The sequence below is a fragment of the Labeo rohita genome, chromosome 22, assembly GCF_022985175.1.
Source record: "Labeo rohita strain BAU-BD-2019 chromosome 22, IGBB_LRoh.1.0, whole genome shotgun sequence".
In the NCBI taxonomy this organism is placed as follows: Eukaryota; Metazoa; Chordata; class Actinopteri; order Cypriniformes; family Cyprinidae; genus Labeo; species Labeo rohita.
Genome location: NC_066890.1, coordinates 13,028,833 through 13,047,655, shown reverse-complemented (window position 1 = coordinate 13,047,655; position 18,823 = coordinate 13,028,833). Strand labels below are relative to the sequence as shown.

The 18,823-nt window shown below is 38.8% G+C and overlaps 1 protein-coding gene and 2 long non-coding RNA genes across 4 annotated transcripts in view; 2 read left to right on the top strand and 1 right to left on the bottom strand.

Annotated features, from left to right (window-relative positions):
* LOC127154193 (adhesion G protein-coupled receptor E1) overlaps window positions 1-13,022 on the bottom strand; it is a 29,431-nt gene extending 16,409 nt beyond the window's left edge. Inside the window, exons 1-6 of the mRNA XM_051095601.1 lie at window positions 13,015-13,022; window positions 12,873-12,982; window positions 12,736-12,792; window positions 4,354-4,385; window positions 4,011-4,088; window positions 3,681-3,870 (exon numbers count right to left, since the gene is read on the bottom strand). Coding sequence (XP_050951558.1) covers window positions 3,681-3,870; window positions 4,011-4,088; window positions 4,354-4,385; window positions 12,736-12,792; window positions 12,873-12,982; window positions 13,015-13,022 — 475 coding nt within the window. The remainder of the gene's footprint in view (window positions 1-3,680; window positions 3,871-4,010; window positions 4,089-4,353; window positions 4,386-12,735; window positions 12,793-12,872; window positions 12,983-13,014) is intronic.
* On the top strand, window positions 7,151-8,349 carry LOC127153460 (uncharacterized). 2 transcript variants are annotated; one of them, XR_007825273.1, is made up of 4 exons: window positions 7,151-7,279; window positions 7,522-7,662; window positions 7,740-7,833; window positions 7,953-8,349. It is a non-coding gene; the product is annotated as an uncharacterized LOC127153460 (long non-coding RNA). The 2 variants fall into 2 exon arrangements; XR_007825272.1 differs by having other exon boundaries at window positions 7,740-8,349.
* LOC127153458 (uncharacterized) lies at window positions 8,701-10,945 on the top strand. Its single transcript, XR_007825271.1, has 6 exons — window positions 8,701-8,950; window positions 9,030-9,144; window positions 9,232-9,915; window positions 10,001-10,033; window positions 10,394-10,491; window positions 10,592-10,945. It is a non-coding gene; the product is annotated as an uncharacterized LOC127153458 (long non-coding RNA).
* Window positions 13,023-18,823: the final 5,801 nt, after the last annotated feature.

Below are 18,823 nucleotides of genomic sequence, written 5' to 3'. Positions count from 1 at the left end.
GCTGAAGTCTTTGTTTAGGAATCTGCTATTTGAGGACAGCTGTGTTCTAGCTCGGAGACTGCTCCCCTTTTAGGGTTTTTCAATAGTGGTCTCTTTGAGCTTCTTGCCTAGACTGTGCTGTCTCTTCTAGGTTTTAAGTAGATGGCCCACTTTTTGTGGTCTGGGCAATCTTCAGCCTTACCTGATGGAACTTTTATTCGAGGGTAGCTGCGTCCAGCCCTCTAGTGTTATGACCACTGTTTACATCAGGCTTTGATCTCAGACGAATGATTTGTATGTGTTCACTCTTTGGCAAATCATTTACTGATTTCCCTCTTGTGAGCTCCTGGGGACCTCCTTACTATAGCCATCTGAGAGTGGTTATATTCCAGCCATTGTTCTAGCAGGATGGGCTTACTTGAATACAGCTATCTCAGGCTAGCTGTAGTGGTCCCCGTTCCTAGAGCCTAGCTATCTAAGGAGAGCTGTGTGCTAGCTCAGTGACTTGAGGGCTATCTCCCCTGCTAGGGTTATAAGTAGATAGCCCACTCTCTGTGGTCCTGGAAGCTCTGGCCTGGCCATCTAGGCTAGCTGTGTTTTGTTATTCTGTTCTACAAGCATTCACAAGACCTTTAGGACATAGCTATCTGAGAATAGCTGTGCTCTAGCTCAGCAGCTACTCTTTTTCTAGTTAGCCTCTTCAGTGGACTTCTATATCCAGGCTAGTATTGCTCACATAGCATAGCTATGTGAGAATAGCTGTGCTCTTAATTTGGGTGGGATGTTCCCCTTGATCTAAATTGGGTTCCCACATTTTTGCCAGGTTATTTGAGCGGCCTGTGGCGTCAGTGGCCTGGCCCCTTTCTGAGGAAAGGCTTGGTGCATGTCTGTCGCTTCCTTGGTGCTCTCCCAGTAGATGGACAGGCATGCTACAGCGACTCTGAGAAGGACCAACCACTGGAATCTTGTAAGGCACTGATAAATCCACCAGAGCCAGTATTAACAATCAATCTGAAAGAACCAAGTCTGAGCATAGCGGAGGAAGTCATCAGGAGGCCGAGAAGCAAGCAGGCACCAGGACCCTACAGCACTGGGTGCTCTACAAAGTCTATTACAAGAAGTTCCACTAAGGGGTCTTGGAAAGGTCTTCAGATGGAGCCTGAGCGACACAGACTCCATCAAAACTACCACGGGTGATCTGGGGAAGTGGCTGAGAACTGTGGACAAGTCTGGGCTCCAAGGGAAATTCAAGGCCTGGGTCTACCAGCATGGAATCCTCCCAATAAATCTTTGGCCCCTCATCTATGAAGCACCTATTACTGTAGTAGAACGTTTTGAGTAGAAAGTGAATAGCTGTTTACACAGATGGTTGGACATGCCGCACAGTTTGAGCAGTACTGGGTTGTATGGTAACAGCAACAAGCAAAGACTGCCATTTAGCTGCATCAGGGAGGAATTTATTGTTGCATGGTCATGAAAACACCTGCAGTATTCGGATTTGGAGGATGCTGAAGTGTCCGGAGCACGCATCATCGTGAGGACAGGGAAGAAGTGGAAGGAAGGATGCAGTCCAGCAGGCAGAAGCTAGGCTGAGGTACAAGGCTCTCCTCCAGACTGTTGCACAGGGCAGGGCTGGAGTCGGAAGCTTTATACCAACCTGATCCAACACTGCCACTGAGAAGGAAAGACAGAGGTTAGTGAAGGAGGAGATGTGTGCTTCAGTGAAGGAAGAAAGAGAAAGTAGGTTTGTAGCAATGAGGAAACCTGTCCCCTGTGTTCCAAGGCAGGCACTCTAGGAGTAGCTGCTCCCAGGCCCTGGGTGATGAATGTTATTGTTTTTCAAGGAGGGTGAGCAGCCTATAGGGAAAAACAACTCTGTTGGCTTGCTCTTCACAGCACAAGTTTGGTCAAAGACAGCTGACTTGGACAGGCAGCTTAAAATTCCAGCACACACCACCTAGACCAGACATCATCCTGGTCTCGGAGTCCACAAAACAGTTCATTTTACTAGAGTCAACTGTATCTTGGTAGGAGAAGATGAAATAGGCACAGGAGAGAACATGGGGGAAGTATGAGGAACTGTTGGAGGCCTGCCATGGGAATGGGTGGGAAACTAGGTGCATGCCAGTGGAAGTGGTTTGCTGAGGGTTTGCAGGTCATTCCCTCAGCAAAGCTTATAGGATGCTGGGAATTATGTGGGCAAGTTGAAGAAGGGCTATTAACAACAGCATGGAGGCTGCAGACTGGGTGTCAAGATGACTATGGCTAAAAAGGGGAGATGTGTGGGGACAGCTTAATCAACCTCGGCCTGGTCACCTTGAAGAGGGCATTTGAAAGACCTGAAACACACAATGATCAACACTGATGATGTGTCCAAGTCATGTATTAGCAGATGTAACATTTTTCACAATAAGGGCAAAGCACCAAAAAATACAAAGGTGCCAAAGGAGAAACTGCAAGCTGGCATTTGATGGACACTTTTGGAGCCCTGCAGTTCATGCAATAACAGACAAGTCTGATTCTGCTGCAAAACCAATCAAAACTTCCAGTTCAGCTGGGAAACGGGGTGCTCAAACCGTGCATATTACATATATACATAAATGCATATTTTTCAACATTTCAATTTTTCAAGTGAATTATTTTTCTGAAAAATATGTTCTTAATTTTTTTTAGCTCCTGAAATGGAAATGCTGTTTGAAGTTGTTTAATCATCATCTGCTAATATCTTGAGAGATTTAATGTCTTCTTTTATTTCAGTTGATTTCATGTTAAATGTCAAATGGAACAGTGAAAAATGCAGGTGATGCAAAGTATATTTAAACAGTCTTTATTAAAATAACAGAATGGGAAACCAAAAACATTGCGCTGAAAAAAATGCAGTTAAACTAGTAGACCAAATGGGCAAAGCTGAAAGGAACTAATATAAACAAGATAATTAATAACTAGCTTTTGTGGTTTTAAGCTGTTCATAATATATTATTTTATAAAATTCTTTACTGTGATAAAGGCTATGTCAAAAAGGGTTGCATCGTAATTGTGTGTTTATTGTGTTCATGTTTCATCAGTCAAAGCGTCTCTATCTGCATGTTATTCAGCTGTAGTGTTATTTGATATGTTTGTCCATATAAGGGATTTCCTGGAACGTCATAAATGTAATGCTTCTATGAGTCTCACTTGTAGAACAGACATTACACAAAAGTGTTTAATACTTCATAATGCTCAAGTTGCCTCATTTAGAGTAAACATAGAATGCAGTAACTTGAGTAGCTTATCAGCAAACTACTTTTTGATTCTTACTTGAGTCACATTATTTTTAGTACTCAGCTGGAAATGCTGTTTGTGAAGTTATTTAATCATAATCATATCTTGAGAGATTTATTGTGTACTGGCCCTGGAGGCCCGTAACTGAGGGAGACAAGGGTGGCCTCCAGGACGGGTCAGGAAGCACGGGGAGCCATGACAGAGCAGACAGTTCGGGAAGCCATGGTGTGTCAGACAGTTCGGGCACATAGTGCTTGTGTTTCTCTTTCCTTCAGTGATTCTGTGTTTCCTGCTTTCTTATAAAATGTTATATAACTCTACACAATTAAACAGTTACTGCTGCATTTGATGCTGTCTGACTCACCCCTGCTCTCTTGATAAAGTCACTGACATCATATGTAATCTGAGTTTCATCATCAATAATAATGGTCTCCACTTACCAACAGTAGCAAGAGTAAAACTGACACTGTCATTTGTGACTGTCGGCTTCACCAATGTAGAGATGAGTTTTTCACTGGTTTTTAACATGCGGTTTCCATAGGAGGCTAGTTCAGATGGTTTTGCTGATGATAATGACTCTAAAATCTTCTCTGAAGCATTGAAGGCCACAGTCAAAATGTTTGTCACAGTCTAATTCATTGATCAGATAAATGCAGTTCAACAGAGTTACTGTACATGTAAATGTCAAGAAAGCCAGACAACACTGCTATGTCAGTTATTATCCAAATTAGATTTGAGGATTTGATGATTTTTCTTGATCAGGCACTTACATTCAAAGGAAGCACTTGAGCTGTAATGTTCTCGATCTGCTCAAGAAGATTTTGAAAACATCCTCCAGAGGTCTGACTCTGAAATCACAATCAAGCTTTATACGGTAAATAAAACACATCCTGTGATTTTAATCATGCTTTGCAAAATTAATAGCAAACAAATGTAAGTTTGTGCATGTAATCATCAGCAATAAATAGAAAAGCACATTCATTCAGTCATTCATTTCAAATATCTGCCAGTGCACATCTTATTGCACTGATCTATGGACTGTAATTGTCAGAAGCTGTGAGGCCAACTATAATATGTACATTTTAGAAAATCAACTTCAGAAACTGAACTTACTGTGCATTCTTCCTGCAGTGTTATGTTTATAACTGCAATGACAGAAAACAGCATGAAGATGATATTAAAAAAAACCCCACAAATGATATGTTATTTGTGTAATATTATAAAAGCATAGATCAAAAATAAATAATTTTGTATCTCTGATTTTTAACATTTTTTTGTCCTTTCCCATTTTTCTCTCTCTCTCTCTCTCTCTCTCTCTCTCTCTCTCTCTCTCTCTCTCTCAAACTCTCTCTCTCTCTCAATAAATAAATAAATAAATACATACATACATACATACATACATACATACATACATACATACATACATAAATAAATAAATAAATAAAAATAAAAATTTGACTGTACTTATTATTATTAGGGGCCAAGCACTGAAGGTGTAAAGACACCTATTATATCTATAATATACCTATTATATCTTATAACTATTTTCAACATTGATAATAAATCAACATTTTAGATGATTTTCTGAAGAATCATGTGACACTAAAAACTGGAGTATTAGCTGATTTTTTAAAAAAGCACAGAAATATATTTTAAATTATATTAAACTGAAAACCATTACATAGATCAAATAAATGCAGCTTTGATGAGCATGAGACTTCTTAAAAAAAAACAAAAAACAAAACAAACATTTAAAATCGTACTGATCCCAAACATTTGAACGGCTGTGTACCTTTTAAATAACACTTTATATGAACTGTATTCAAACTGAAATATTGTAGATGCCTATGTAACGGTGGCGGCCTCCAAGTTAAACCAAACTAAGAGTTTTTGTTTTGTTTTCAAATGGGTAAACTTAGACCATTTTTTTTTTGTTCGGGCGCCAGACAAGACTAAGTTTGTCAAGTCGAAATATCTAGTGTTTTTCTTTCTTTCTTTTTTTTTTTTAATAATTTACTTTAATCCTCAGATCAGCTCAAAGATCAAACTAAGCCACCATTACACAATGTGCCCAATCACACAATAAGAATTCACACACTCAACAAAATAGATTTGCAAATCAAAAGAATGAAATGTTATTTGGAGAAATTCAAAACACAATTACAATGTTCATTTTCCCATTATTTATACAATTTCGGGTAAGAGGAAAAAAACAAAACAAAAAAAAAAAAAAACAAATGGAAATGAGTGAACAATAGTATTGCGTTCAGTTCAGTCCTTCAAAACAGACTCACTCCCAGTCAATCCAAAATGTCCAACAAATGAGTTTGAGTTTGGGAGAAAAAAAAAAAAATAAATAAAAATAAATAAAGAAATAACAAATCAAACGAGACACAAAAAAAACAAATCTCCAAGAAAAAAAAAAAAAAAAAACTCAGTCCATACACGTTTGCGCACACCATGCAAAAACCCAGCATTAAAATCGCTGGATACATATGTGTGTGAGTGCGTCGGGTAAACATGAATGCGTGTAATGTGTGTGTGCGTGTGTGTGTGTGTGTGGCATCAGCGGCGTGAATCAAGCTGCGTTAGGGGCGGCCAGCCAGCTGCTGCAGCAGGTGAACTTGTCTTGTCTGAATAAATTTGCAACCGGCAACACATGCGGAACTAATTTTCTTTTAGCTTTGGCGTTCGCACCCGGTCTATGCAATTCAGCACAATAAGCTGCAGCAGCGCATACAGTACAACAGCCGACAGGTAACGCTTGAATTTCCTTTTCCCACACGCCCCTTCACTTCCGTTTTTACTCCTTATATATATCCGTGTCCTATTTACTTCCGCCTAATTTGTGGCGATATACAAGACCTGGCATGGACTTGTCCCATTTTGCCACACTCTCCCCCCCTGGAGAAGACAACCTGTGGTTGTAAAAGTTTAAGGTGAGTAAAACTTAAAATCCAAGGAACTCTTCCTCTTCAGAAGATTCATTGAAAATTTCAAGAATTTTCTTCTTTTCTTGATTTTCTAGCTCCGCAGCAGAGGGAAAACACGGTTTCAGATTGCATACATGCACCGTGCGAACATCCTCACCTGTGGATTCTAGTGATATCCGATAGTTTACAGGGCCCACCTGTTTCAAGATACGGTAAGGTCCTTTCCATTTTTGAGCTTAGCTGTGAAGTGGTGTTGAGCGCTAGACTGTGGATAGTTCCTCATCCACACACGGTCCTTTTCCTTGTAAGTACTGTCTCGTCTGTTTTTATTATAATTCCTGAGTTGTCTCTTTTGTGCTCTTTTACAGCATTTCATTGCCTGGGTCTGGAGTTCAGCAAGATGATGAACTGTATCATAAGATGAGCAGTCTGGAGTTAGATTTGTACCCTGCAACACTTTGTCCATAGGGCTTTGTAGCTTCCTCCCCAAATGAAGCTCAGCAGGCGTCATTCCAATAGTTTCCTGAACAGCAGAATTGATGGCAAAACGGAGTTCCGGTAAGTACTGGTCCCATTTCCTGTGATCGTTGTCCACATAGGCAGAAATCATACATTTGAGGGTGCGATTAACTCTTTCCGTCATATTTGTTTGTGGATGATATGATGTTGTTAGCTTTTGTTTTACACTCCACTTTTGACACAGTTCTTGGAACAACAATGAGACAAACTGAGCACCTCTATCTGACAGGATGAAGTCTGGTACCCCCCATCGGGTCAGAATTTTTTTCCGAAGTAGCAATGCAACAATCTGAGCATTTGCATTTCGCATTGGGAAGAATTCCACATTGGGAAGAATTCCACAATGAAGTTCAATGAATGAACTTCATTGTTTGACTGGTGAGTTTTATGGTAGAGGGTATCTTCCAGTACTTCATATCGGTCTGTCAAAGTAGAGGCATTATCTGCTAAGGCTTGAAGTATGTTTATGACTGCAGGATCCTTGTGCTGCTCTTCCCAAATGACTGCAGGAGACATTGGAAGTTCTGGTTTCTCCTGTTGGTTGGTGTAGAGGCTACAACTGGTGTGCATCCGAGACAGAGCATCAGGTGCCATATTCAACTTCCCTTTGCGATATTCAATGACGAAATCGAATCTTTGAAGTCGCAATGCCCATCTGATTAAACGACTTGTGGTTTTTGTCGAGGACATTACCCATTGTAGTGCAGAGTGATCTGTGACAACGGTGAACAGTTTGTAGTCTAAATAGTGCTGCCATTTTTCAAGAGCCCAGATTACAGCCAAGCACTCTTTTTCTGTGGTAGAATAATTGTCTTCTGCTTTGGTCAAGGTTCTGCTGGCATAAGCAATCACCTGTTCCTTTCCCTGGTCCTTTCTCTGAGTCAACACGGCACCCAAACCAGTGTCGCTGGCATCCGTGTATACTGTGAAGGAAAGTTGCAGGTCAGGATGGCCAAGGATGGGAGGAGAGGTAAGGCAAGATTTTAGATGTTCAAATGACCTTTGACATTGCAGAGACCAATGAAACGTACAATCTTTTTTTTTCAGTGCATTCAGAGGTTCAGCAATTCTGGAGAAGTTTGGAACAAACCGGTGGTACCACCCGGCTAAACCCAAGAAGCGCTGGACCTCTTTGATGTTGGTAGGCACGGGGTATGACTGTATGGCTTCTACTTTGCTGGGGTCTGCAGAAACTCCTTTGGTACTGACGACATGTCCCAGAAATGTTATCTCTGATAGGCAGAACTTACTTTTTTTCAGGTTAATGGTTAGGCCAGCCACTTCTAGTTTGTGAAGAACAGCCTGAAGGTCTGAGAAATGCTGGGCGACAGAAGGTGAGTAAATAATTATGTCATCAATATAGACAAAACAAATGTTTCCACGCAATTCTCCAAGTACACACTCCATCAACCTCTGGAAGGTTGCAGGGGCATTCTTTAACCCAAAGGGCATTACATTGAACTGGAACAGCCCTAAGTGGGTAACGAAAGCAGTCTTTGGTTTACTTTCTTCGTCCATGCTCACCTGCCAGTACCCACTGTTGAGGTCAATAGTGGAAAAAACTGATGCTCCAGACAGAGACTCCAAGATTTCCGTGATGTTGGGAAGAGGATATGCATCATTTTCTGTGCTGGCATTAATCTTTCGGTAATCCACACAAAATCTGAGGCTTCCGTCTTTTTTGGGAACCAAGACAACCGGGGATGCCCATCCAGAATGGGACGGCTCTACTATGCCCGCAGCCAACATCTCCTCCAGTTGTTTCTTTATGACAGCTTGTTTGGCAGGGGTTGTGCGATATGGTCGCTGCATGATCGGTACCTGGTACGTAGTATAGATGTGATGCTCAAGAACTTTAGTACGTCCAGGACGAAGTGTGCAGACTTGTGGGTTTGATTCCAGAATCGGACGTAGCTGTTGCTTGTCTTCAGGCAGTAAGTGGGCAGCATTTACAGCAGCATCGATTAGTATTTTTTCATCAAGATTGGCTGGTGATAATGACATGATAATTTGTGGAGGAGGGACAGAACTCAGTAGCGAGAGACTGGAACTTTTTCTTTCTTTCTTCCCTTTTTTGTGTTGGGAGTAGATAACTGGTACACTGGCATTTCCCGGCTGAAAGGGAAAATCCGCTTTTGGACTGGACTTAAAGGAATATTTTTGATCTGCCACATTGATCTGCAGGCCGCTGGAGAAAATGAAGTCTAGACCCAGTACAACAGCATATGCTAGAGCCTTAGCAGGAAGAACAGCAGCAGGTATGTTGAAAACTTTATTATGTAGAGTGATTGGTATATTTACCCATCCTAATGGAATTTCTGCTTCTCCATTGGCCAGGTAGAGGGGACCACGAGTCCATGGAGGAAGACTTTGTACAATGAGTTCCTTACAAAGATTCTCATGCAGAAGGGTGTAACTTGCACCTGTGTCAACAATAGCTTTCCCCTTCCAGGTGCCAATACTCAGAGGTACAACTAATTGTTGTGGGATAGCTGGAAGTAGGGATGTTTGCTTACCAGTTGATGTCTTTTTGGTCCAGGTAGCAGAAACAGAGTGACTGGTAGGTAAACCACCAGCTTTAGAAACTGGAAATGTGGTTCGCTTACTGTTTGAGGAATAGGGTTGACTGGATTGAAGTGATTGAGCAGAGACAAAGTGAGGACAGTGGCCCGGAGAGTGATGTCCCTTACACCGCCAACATTGCACTAATGGAGGTTTTTCTTTCTCTGCCGGCCTATTGGAGATGGGTCTTTGGGGCATGGATGTGGATTGCTTGAAACTCATTCGTCCTTCATATTGTTGTTGCTGTTCATAATCTCTTTCAAGCTGTTGGCCTAATTTCACCAGTTCATCGACATTGCTCACTCGACTGCGCAGCTGGCTAGCGAGGTATGGCTTTATATTCTTTAAAATCATTTTTACCAGTTCGCTGTCAGTTAAGGTAGGTTTCCATCTCTTGCAGAGAGCTCTGTAAGTAAAAGCGAAGTCTCTTATGCTTTCCCTTTCACCTTGTGTTCTTGTTCTGACCCTTTCTGCTAGTTCGTCTTCGTAGTCTTCAGAAAGGAAGGCAGAAAGAAAAGCAGATTCAAACTCATTCCATGTTTTTATAGATGATCGTGCTACTTCCCACCAGTCTCGAGCAGTGCCATAAAGGACAGAACGGAAAGTGGCCAGTATGTCAACATCGGTAAGAGGATGGAGTGCTAAGAAGTCTTGGCATCGGGTGAGATACAGCAATGGGTCAGCATCATCTGATCGTCTACCAAAAGTAGGAAATGTGAGCTTCAGATGGTCACTCTTTATTCCAGGAAGAGGCGCTGGACCAGAAACTGGGATTGCAGGTAAATCAGCAGCAGAGGAAGGTGGTGATGATGGATCTTCCCTCTGTAAACCAGCCATCTGACTTTCTAGAGTGTTGAACTTTTTCTCAATTTCAGTTTGAAGATCTTGTACAGTTATACATAGAGTTTTGGTGGTTTGAGTACACTGGGTGAGCTCTGTAGACATTTGGTCATGATTTCTCTGAAGAGTTACTAGATAGGTTTTGATATCCTGCTGAAGCTCTCCTTGAAGTTGTTCCATCATGAATCGCACCTCCGACACAAAAGTAGTTTGAGCTTTATAAAGTTCAGCAGAGATGTCGATTTTCACAGATTTTACAAGTTGATCAATCTCCTCCTTAACATCCTCTTTATTTTTAGATATGCACGAAAGCACATTTTTCTGGTTGTGCTCCATTTTGTCAGCAAGTTGAGCAATCAAGGTATCATGGTGTGCAGACGTTGCTTTAAGCCCTTGGGTGAGTTCACCAACAGTCTTTTCATGAGTTTGCATGTGTTCAAATACTGTGTCCCAATTTCCTTGGACATGGGCAGTGAGCTGATGAATTTCTCTTCCAGGAGTAGGGAGGTAGCCAGGAAGATCATGCTGTGTCACTGAGGAAGGAGGTGAAGCTTCATCCGAGGCACTTGTGCACAGCTGCATAGGAGTAGGGGCATGTGAAACAGTGCCACTCGGAGGAGTGGTGGCAAAATGTACCTGAGACCTGGGTTGAGGACTACTGAACTGAGTTGGGGTAAAATGAAAGGTGGGAATGAGAGGTGGAGGAATGGGTCTGAGCTGCACAGGTGGCCATACTGGAGTTGCTACATCTGGGGGTGGTTCAATCTCAACAGATGTTGAAGGGGAAGGAGGGGTAGAGGCCATACTTTGTAGTGTGTTTGTGTAATATGAGAATGTAGTGTAAATGTCAATGTATAAAAATGTATGTACAAATGTCTTAAAGAAAATTAAATTACAATACCAATTTCACAATGCTTATAGCGTGGTTCTGTTCCATCAATTTCTACAATTGGTTACAATTTTTTTTTTTTTTTTTTTTTTTTCAGTATCACACTTTCACATCACAAAAATTAACCAATCCAATTAACACCAGCAGGTTATCAGTTTAACAAGTTGCCTTCCAATTTATATATATATAAAACACCACTTTGAGTGCTAAGGCTTTCCACAAAACAATATTTTCAGTTCACTTTTCAGTTCAAACATAAACCAGATTATACACACATAAATCAGAAAACTTTAAAAGGTTGACAATACTCAAATAGAAGAACTCTTTTACACTTTCCAGGTTCCAGGGTTCAAGTCCCTGTTTGGGCGCCACTTATGTAACGGTGGCGGCCTCCAAGTTAAACCAAACTAAGAGTTTTTGTTTTGTTTTCAAATGGGTAAACTTAGACCATTTTTTTTTTGTTCGGGCGCCAGACAAGACTAAGTTTGTCAAGTCGAAATATCTAGTGTTTTTCTTTCTTTTTTTTTTTTAATAATTTACTTTAATCCTCAGATCAGCTCAAAGATCAAACTAAGCCACCATTACACAATGTGCCCAATCACACAATAAGAATTCACACACTCAACAAAATAGATTTGCAAATCAAAAGAATGAAATGTTATTTGGAGAAATTCAAAACACAATTACAATGTTCATTTTCCCATTATGTATACAATTTCGGGTAAGAGGAAAAAAACAAAAAAAAAAAAAAAAAAAAAAAACAAATGGAAATGAGTGAACAATAGTATTGCATTCAGTTCAGTCCTTCAAAACAGACTCACTCCCAGTCAATCCAAAATGTCCAACAAATGAGTTTGAGTTTGGGAGAAAAAAAAAAAATAAATAAAAAAATAAATAAAAATAACAAATCAAACGAGACACAAAAAAAACAAATCTCCGAGAAAAAAAAAAAACTCAGTCCATACACGTTTGCGCACACCATGCAAAAACCCAGCATTAAAAACGCTGGATACATATGTGTGTGAGTGCGTCGGGTAAACGTGAATGCGTGTAATGTGTGTGTGCGTGTGTGGCATCAGCGGCGTGAATCAAGCTGCGTTAGGGGCGGCCAGCCAGCTGCTGCAGCAGGTGAACTTGTCTTGTCTGAATAAATTTGCAACCGGCAACACATGCGGAACTAATTTTCTTTTAGCTTTGGCGTTCGCACCCGGTCTATGCAATTCAGCACAATAAGCTGCAGCAGCGCATACAGTACAACAGCCGACAGGTAACGCTTGAATTTCCTTTTCCCACACGCCCCTTCACTTTCGTTTTTACTCCTTATATATATCCGTGTCCTATTTACTTCCGCCTAATTTGTGGCGATATACAAGACCTGGCATGGCACTTGTCCCATTTTGCCACACCTAAATTTAGCAAAAGTAATAAAAATAGAAAACAAACAAACAAAAAAAAAGTATCTTAAGGTATCTACATTTATTCACCATATTGTTTGTTGCATGTTTCTTTCTTTTTAATTGTGAGAAAAATGTTTTCGAAATTTTTTTTTGTTTGTTTTTTGAAAAAAAAAAAAAAAAAAAAATTATTATTAAGAGAAAAATCTAGAAAATTCTGAGTATGAATGAACAAAAAATAGTTTAGAAATTTTAAGTAAAATAAATAAATATGTAAATGAATACAGAAAGAAAGAAAGAAAGAAAGAAAGAAAGAATGAATGAATTAATGAATATCTTGAACATCAGACTACATTACCAGCTGTGCTTGTCTCTGGTGTGACTGTTGTAACAGTGCTGCTGATGTTAGTAACAACTGAAAAAACAATGATTGATGAATTTCAATGAATCAGCAATAACACAAATAATACAAAGAGCTCATGTAAATATAATCACCTGCACAGTATGCTGAACTGCACGTAGTTGTTCTAACCAGCTCATAGACATAATAATTGTCTGGACAGGCTTTGACTTTAATGGGGTAAGACCCGAAACAGCAGCAGTAACTGCTATAATCACCACAGACATCTCGAGTGACGACTCCATCCTGTACTGTTGGGTGTCCACCACGAATCCACAGTGAGAAACCAGTGCCACAGCGATACCTCGCAACACACGTGTCTGGGATCTGAGCGCTCACATTGTTAATGAAGAGACGATACCAGCCGCTCCAGCTGACTGACTGATCACAATTACTGCCTGAACCATATTTAGTGGATCTCCATGGATTGTCCAGCACAGTGTAGTTGTAGCAGGGGTCAACAGAAGGATACACTGCAAAATAAAGAAATAAATAGTTCAGTAAATAAAAGCATGTTGAATTAAAAGCATAGACAATCTCATTTTAAAATAGTAATTCAGTTGTAAATTGCTGTAAAGCACAAAGCAGAAAGTTAAACAACAACAACTATTTATGATGTGTTAATAATGTGATTACATTATCACTGCATGTGAACTTACTTCATTTAAGTTAAATAAACAAATAATATTTCTTGACTAACTAAACACTGCTCTATTTTGTGTATCTGAAACTAATTAAGCCTAAACTAAAAAACTAAACTAAAAAAAACTAACTTAAAAAAACAAATTTAACTTAAACCTTTCTGAGTTCATCACAGCATCAGCAGCTACACAGTTACTGACTTATAAATAAAGCAACATGCAGCATTTTATTAATTATTTTCTCTCACAAGCAGAAAATGTGGCTTTTTAGGCCTGTCGTGTGAGAGGTTAAACTTAAGTGTTACAGGTTTTCCTCTAAGGGTGATTGTTTGTCCTGAACAGTTTTCTGTTGTTCAGAAAAATCTTTCAGGTCCCACAAATTCTTTGATTTTCCAGCATTTTTGTGTATTTGAACCCTTTCCAACAATGACTGTATGTTTTGATTTTGAGATCCATCTTTTTACACTGAGCACAACTGAGGGACTCATATGCAACTATTACAGATGATTCAAACACTCACTGATGCTCCAGAAGGAAACACGATGCATTAAGAGCTGGGAGTGAAAACTTTTGAACAGAATCGGGATGTGCACCTCTTTCTTATTTTGCTTAAATATCATATTTTTTCATTTAGTACTGCCCTTAAGAGGCTACAGAAGATACTCACATGTTTCCCAGGAGACAAAATAAGTTAAATTTACCCTGATCTTCAAGTTCGTAATGTATCGTGTTTCCTTCTGGAGCATCAGTGAGTGTTTGAATCAAGTGATTTAGCTTTCTTATCTACATATATACAAAAATAAAAAAAATAAAAAAATAATAATAATAATCTGAACAGAGCTGAATTAATGTCACTATTGTCTAAGTTGCATCTCTATTGTGACTAAGCGTGACTTGACTAGACAAGCACATTTCCTCACACATCTGTTCTATAGTACAGATCTGCACATAAATCAGGCCAGAAAATAAGCCAATAGAGACACAGTGTGTTACATTACCAGTTGAGATGGTCGCTGGTGTGACGGCTGTAGAGCTGGTGTTAATGCTGCGAACAACTGAAAGTTTGGATGAATAGTGATTAATGAAAAGAGACACAAATATCATGAATGTGTAGAAAGAGCTCATGTGAACATAATCACCTGCACAGTATGATGAATGACAGAGAGTTGGACTAACCAGCTCATAGACATAATAATTGTCTGGACAGGCTTTGACTTTAATGGGGTAAGACCCGTAATAGCAGCAGTAACTGTTACCATAACCACAGACATCTCGAGTGACGACTCCATCCTGTACTGTTGGGTGTCCACCACGAATCCACAGTGCGATATCAGTGCCACAGTGACCATTTGTAACACACGTGTCTGGGATCTGAGCGCTCGCATTGTTAATAAAGAGACGATACCAGCCGCTCCAGGTGACTGAACGATCACACTTTTTGACTGAACCATAATTAGTGGATCTCCATGGATTGTCCAGCACAGTGTAGTTGTAGCAGGGGTCAGCAGAGGTATACGCTGTAATTAAAATATTTTTTTTTTTTTAGCATTAGACAAATAACTTGTGTTATAGAGTACAAATGAACATTACTAGCAGCCGTTCTCATACAGTCTCACAGCACAATACATCATCAACTGACTCACTGACAGTTACACAGGCCAAGACATCTAATGAAAAATAATAATAATAATAATAATGAATAAAACGTGTGCAATAGCAGACAACTGACCAAATACAAACATTAAACAGCACTGGCATGTTTTTACTTAAAGGGGAAGTTTCAAAAATATCTAAAACTGACAACAGAAATGGCATTTCAGCTGCATTTATAGAAATAATGATCAATGATCTTCCATGAAAGAAAGACACTCTTACAAGTTTGGAACATCATGAGTATTGAAGCCCGTTTCCAACACTGAGTAAAACAATAAAAAAAAAAGGTTCTTGCTATAAATATAGCAACCACCCCAAGTACCCTAGCAACCACATAGTAACACCAAGTACCCTAGCAACCATCCTGGGTACCCTAACAACAGCCCTAGCAACTATCCTGGGTACCCTCGCAATCACCCGAGTACCCTAGCAAACGCATAGCAACACCCTAGCAACCACCCCGGTTACCCTAGCAACCACATAGCAAGACCCTAGCAACCACCCTAGCAACCATCCTGGGTACCCTAGCAACCGCCCTAGCAACCACAGTGGGTGCCCTAGAAACCACATAGCAACCACCCCAGGTACCCTAGCAACAACCATAGGAACCACCACAACTACCCCAGCAACCACATAGCAACACCCTAACAACTGCCTAGCAGTGCCCTGGAAATCACTCATGCCAACCTAGCAACCGAGTGCCGAGTTTTGCCACAGCAAGCACCGCTCACATTTTCTTCAGAAAATCTACATATCTGATATAAACTCACAATAGCAAGTTATAAAGTCAGAATTGTGAGATTCCTTTATCCTTTATTCTGTGAACATATCAGTCTTTTTTCTCCTTAGAAGTGGACTTTATATCACGCAATTCTGAGAAACGTCAAAAATTGTGAGATACAAACTTGCATTTCGGAGAAAAAATTGCAAGTTTATATGACACAATTCTGAGATGTAAACTCGAAATTGCAAGAAAAAAGTCAGAATTGTGAGATTAAAAAAAAAAAAATCACAATTACCTTTTTTATTTTTATTTTATTCAGTGGTGGAAACGGGCTTCATACATGAGGGTGAGTAAACAAAAAATAATAAAAAAAACTGGGTGAACTACTGAATCTCATCAACTCATCAACACATTATTGTCACAGTCCAGGCATTTGAATGAAAGCAGTGTTTAATGATTAAAACTGTCTGCAGTGGAAAGTTCATGAGGTAAGAGGACAGAGTTACAATTAGCCATTTTGAGACATGAAAAAGAAGAAAAACAATTAATGAAAAATAAATAATTAATAATTTTTATTATCAAAGATGAGTTTAAGAGATTACATTACTGACTAATTTGAGTTATTCATTTTGTTTAAGACAGAAAAAAAAGAGAGAATTTAGCCAAAACTGGAGTCATGCAACTCAAATAGCACAATTAAATAAGATCAACATACAGTACAAATGTTTGTGAAACTGATCAAGACACATGAAGTAGTGCATTCATGTTAAAAAAAAGCAACAAGCAAAACTCACAGTTTATACTTACACATCATAACAGAGATCAGCACTCTCATAAAACCTGTCATTAAATATGAGAAAATAAAATCCTACATTCATCATGTGACCACAGTTTTTGTTATAAATGTTTTTGATTCAGTGTAAATCAACCGTTAAATGCTAATCTATTAATACATACATACTCACCTGTCTGAAAGGAAGCCATTGTTTTGACAGTCCACTGTTATTTATCTTCATCTAAAAGGCATTTCAGGAGGGTGGGGTTAATTAGCTTTGCTGTTGCCTTCAGTTTGTGTCATTTTTTATCAATTATTTAAAAATTTGTTATAAATGAAGAGAGTATGAATCATTTATTGTCATATTAAATTAAAAAAATTAAAGGATTCTCTAGTAGATATTACAAGTGTCAGGGAAAATGCATTACAAGTAAAGCAGTTTTACGTAATCAGATTAATTTTTAAGTACTTTAAGTACTTTTACTTTTTAAGTAAACTGTAAAGTAACACATTACCACAAAGGTGATAAAAGTAATGCAAAAGTAACACGTTTCTTTACATGAAAAGTAATTAAGTAACTGAATTAGTTATTTTTTTATGGTGTAATGTACTACTTTGAAAAGTAACTTTCCCCAACACTGAACAGTCTTAGAATAATAGAATAATAGTCTTATAATCACAAACAGATTCACAAAAACATCACATGTAAATTGGTGTACATTTGCAAATTCTCTGGAGTAATTCATAAAGATTTATACATTCTTAAATATGTCAAAGGACTTAAAGTAAGAGCCCAAATGTCTCAGCTATAACTACACACGAATCATAGTCTAAAATCACACATCAACACATGCTGAAGTCTGTTAAACATAACAGTCTTACCTGATGTGAGCTGATACACAGTGATCTTCACTCAACACAACTAACTGCTTAACTATTAAAATATATGTGCGTGTTGAGATGTTTACAGAGATATTATCAGTCCAGGATTCTGACAAAGAAATATGAGCCACTGTTTCCTCCTTAAATTCAAATTCAAATACAACAAATGCATGGAAAACTCACATATGGAATTATTTGTCAGTTCCTTTTTCATAAAAAAACTTGACTTTTGCCTTCTAGCATGAATATTATACTAGAGTATCTAATATTATAAGCTTTTAAACATATGAAATGGACTCTGTGCACTCCATTTAATTATTTTTTTTTATTTCAGTGTAATCAATTCTAATTTAAATTATTTTATTTCTAGCTTTTTTCAATACCTTGCATTTTCTTTCTCATTTTCATGTAAAGCATTTACCATTGTGTATACAATGTGGTATTTAAATAAACTTGCCTTGCTATGAAGCTAAAAATATTAAAAAAAAATACATCATCACGCTATATTGTTATCATAAAACTCTTACGACACGTCTTCTAATATCTTCAATCGTTGCGTACACCGAGCTGCTGTGGACACATTTGTAAACAACTTTACTTGGACCCATTGTGCGAGCTGTCTCTTCAAAACCGTATGGTTTATATACATGTTGCTGCTGATTGGGCTGACATTTTTTCAACACACCCACCAAACAAAAGAAAACGTATCTCAAAGCCCGTTGCACACCGTTTCCAGGAAACATGTTGTTCAACAGAAACTGTAGCAAAGCGTTGCGCAATCAATAATCAATAACCAATAATCACATCTATGAGACATTTCAGTCGGGGTTCAGTTCACTGCATAGTACTGAAACTGCCTTCATATGAGTTCTTAATGATATTTTAATGGCTACTGACTCTTTTGATTCTGGACCTGTCCTCAGCCTTCGACTGTTGATCATGAAATTCTCATCTCTCGTTTGCAGTCTTGTGTGGGTCTGGGAGGGACGGTTCTAAATTGGTTTAAATTTTTCCTAACAAACCGAACATTCTCAGCTAAAATAGGAAAATTCCCTTCTTCTTTAGGCAATATAACCTGTTTTAGCACGTACCCTCTTCTCTTTTATCTACTTTCCTTTGAGATCCATTTTTAGGAATCATGGCGTATCTTTCCATTGCTATGCTGATGATATGCAAATCTATCTGCCTGTTACCACGAAAAATAAGTGTGCTCTTAATAGTTTACTAGCATGCCTGGATGATGTCAAATCATGACTCTCTAAAAGTTTCCTTTTTTGAATTCAGATAAATCGGAAGTTATTGTTTTTGGCCCCTCTGAAGCTAGAACACAAAATAAACTTAATCTCAAGTACTGAAAATTTTGTATCTCTT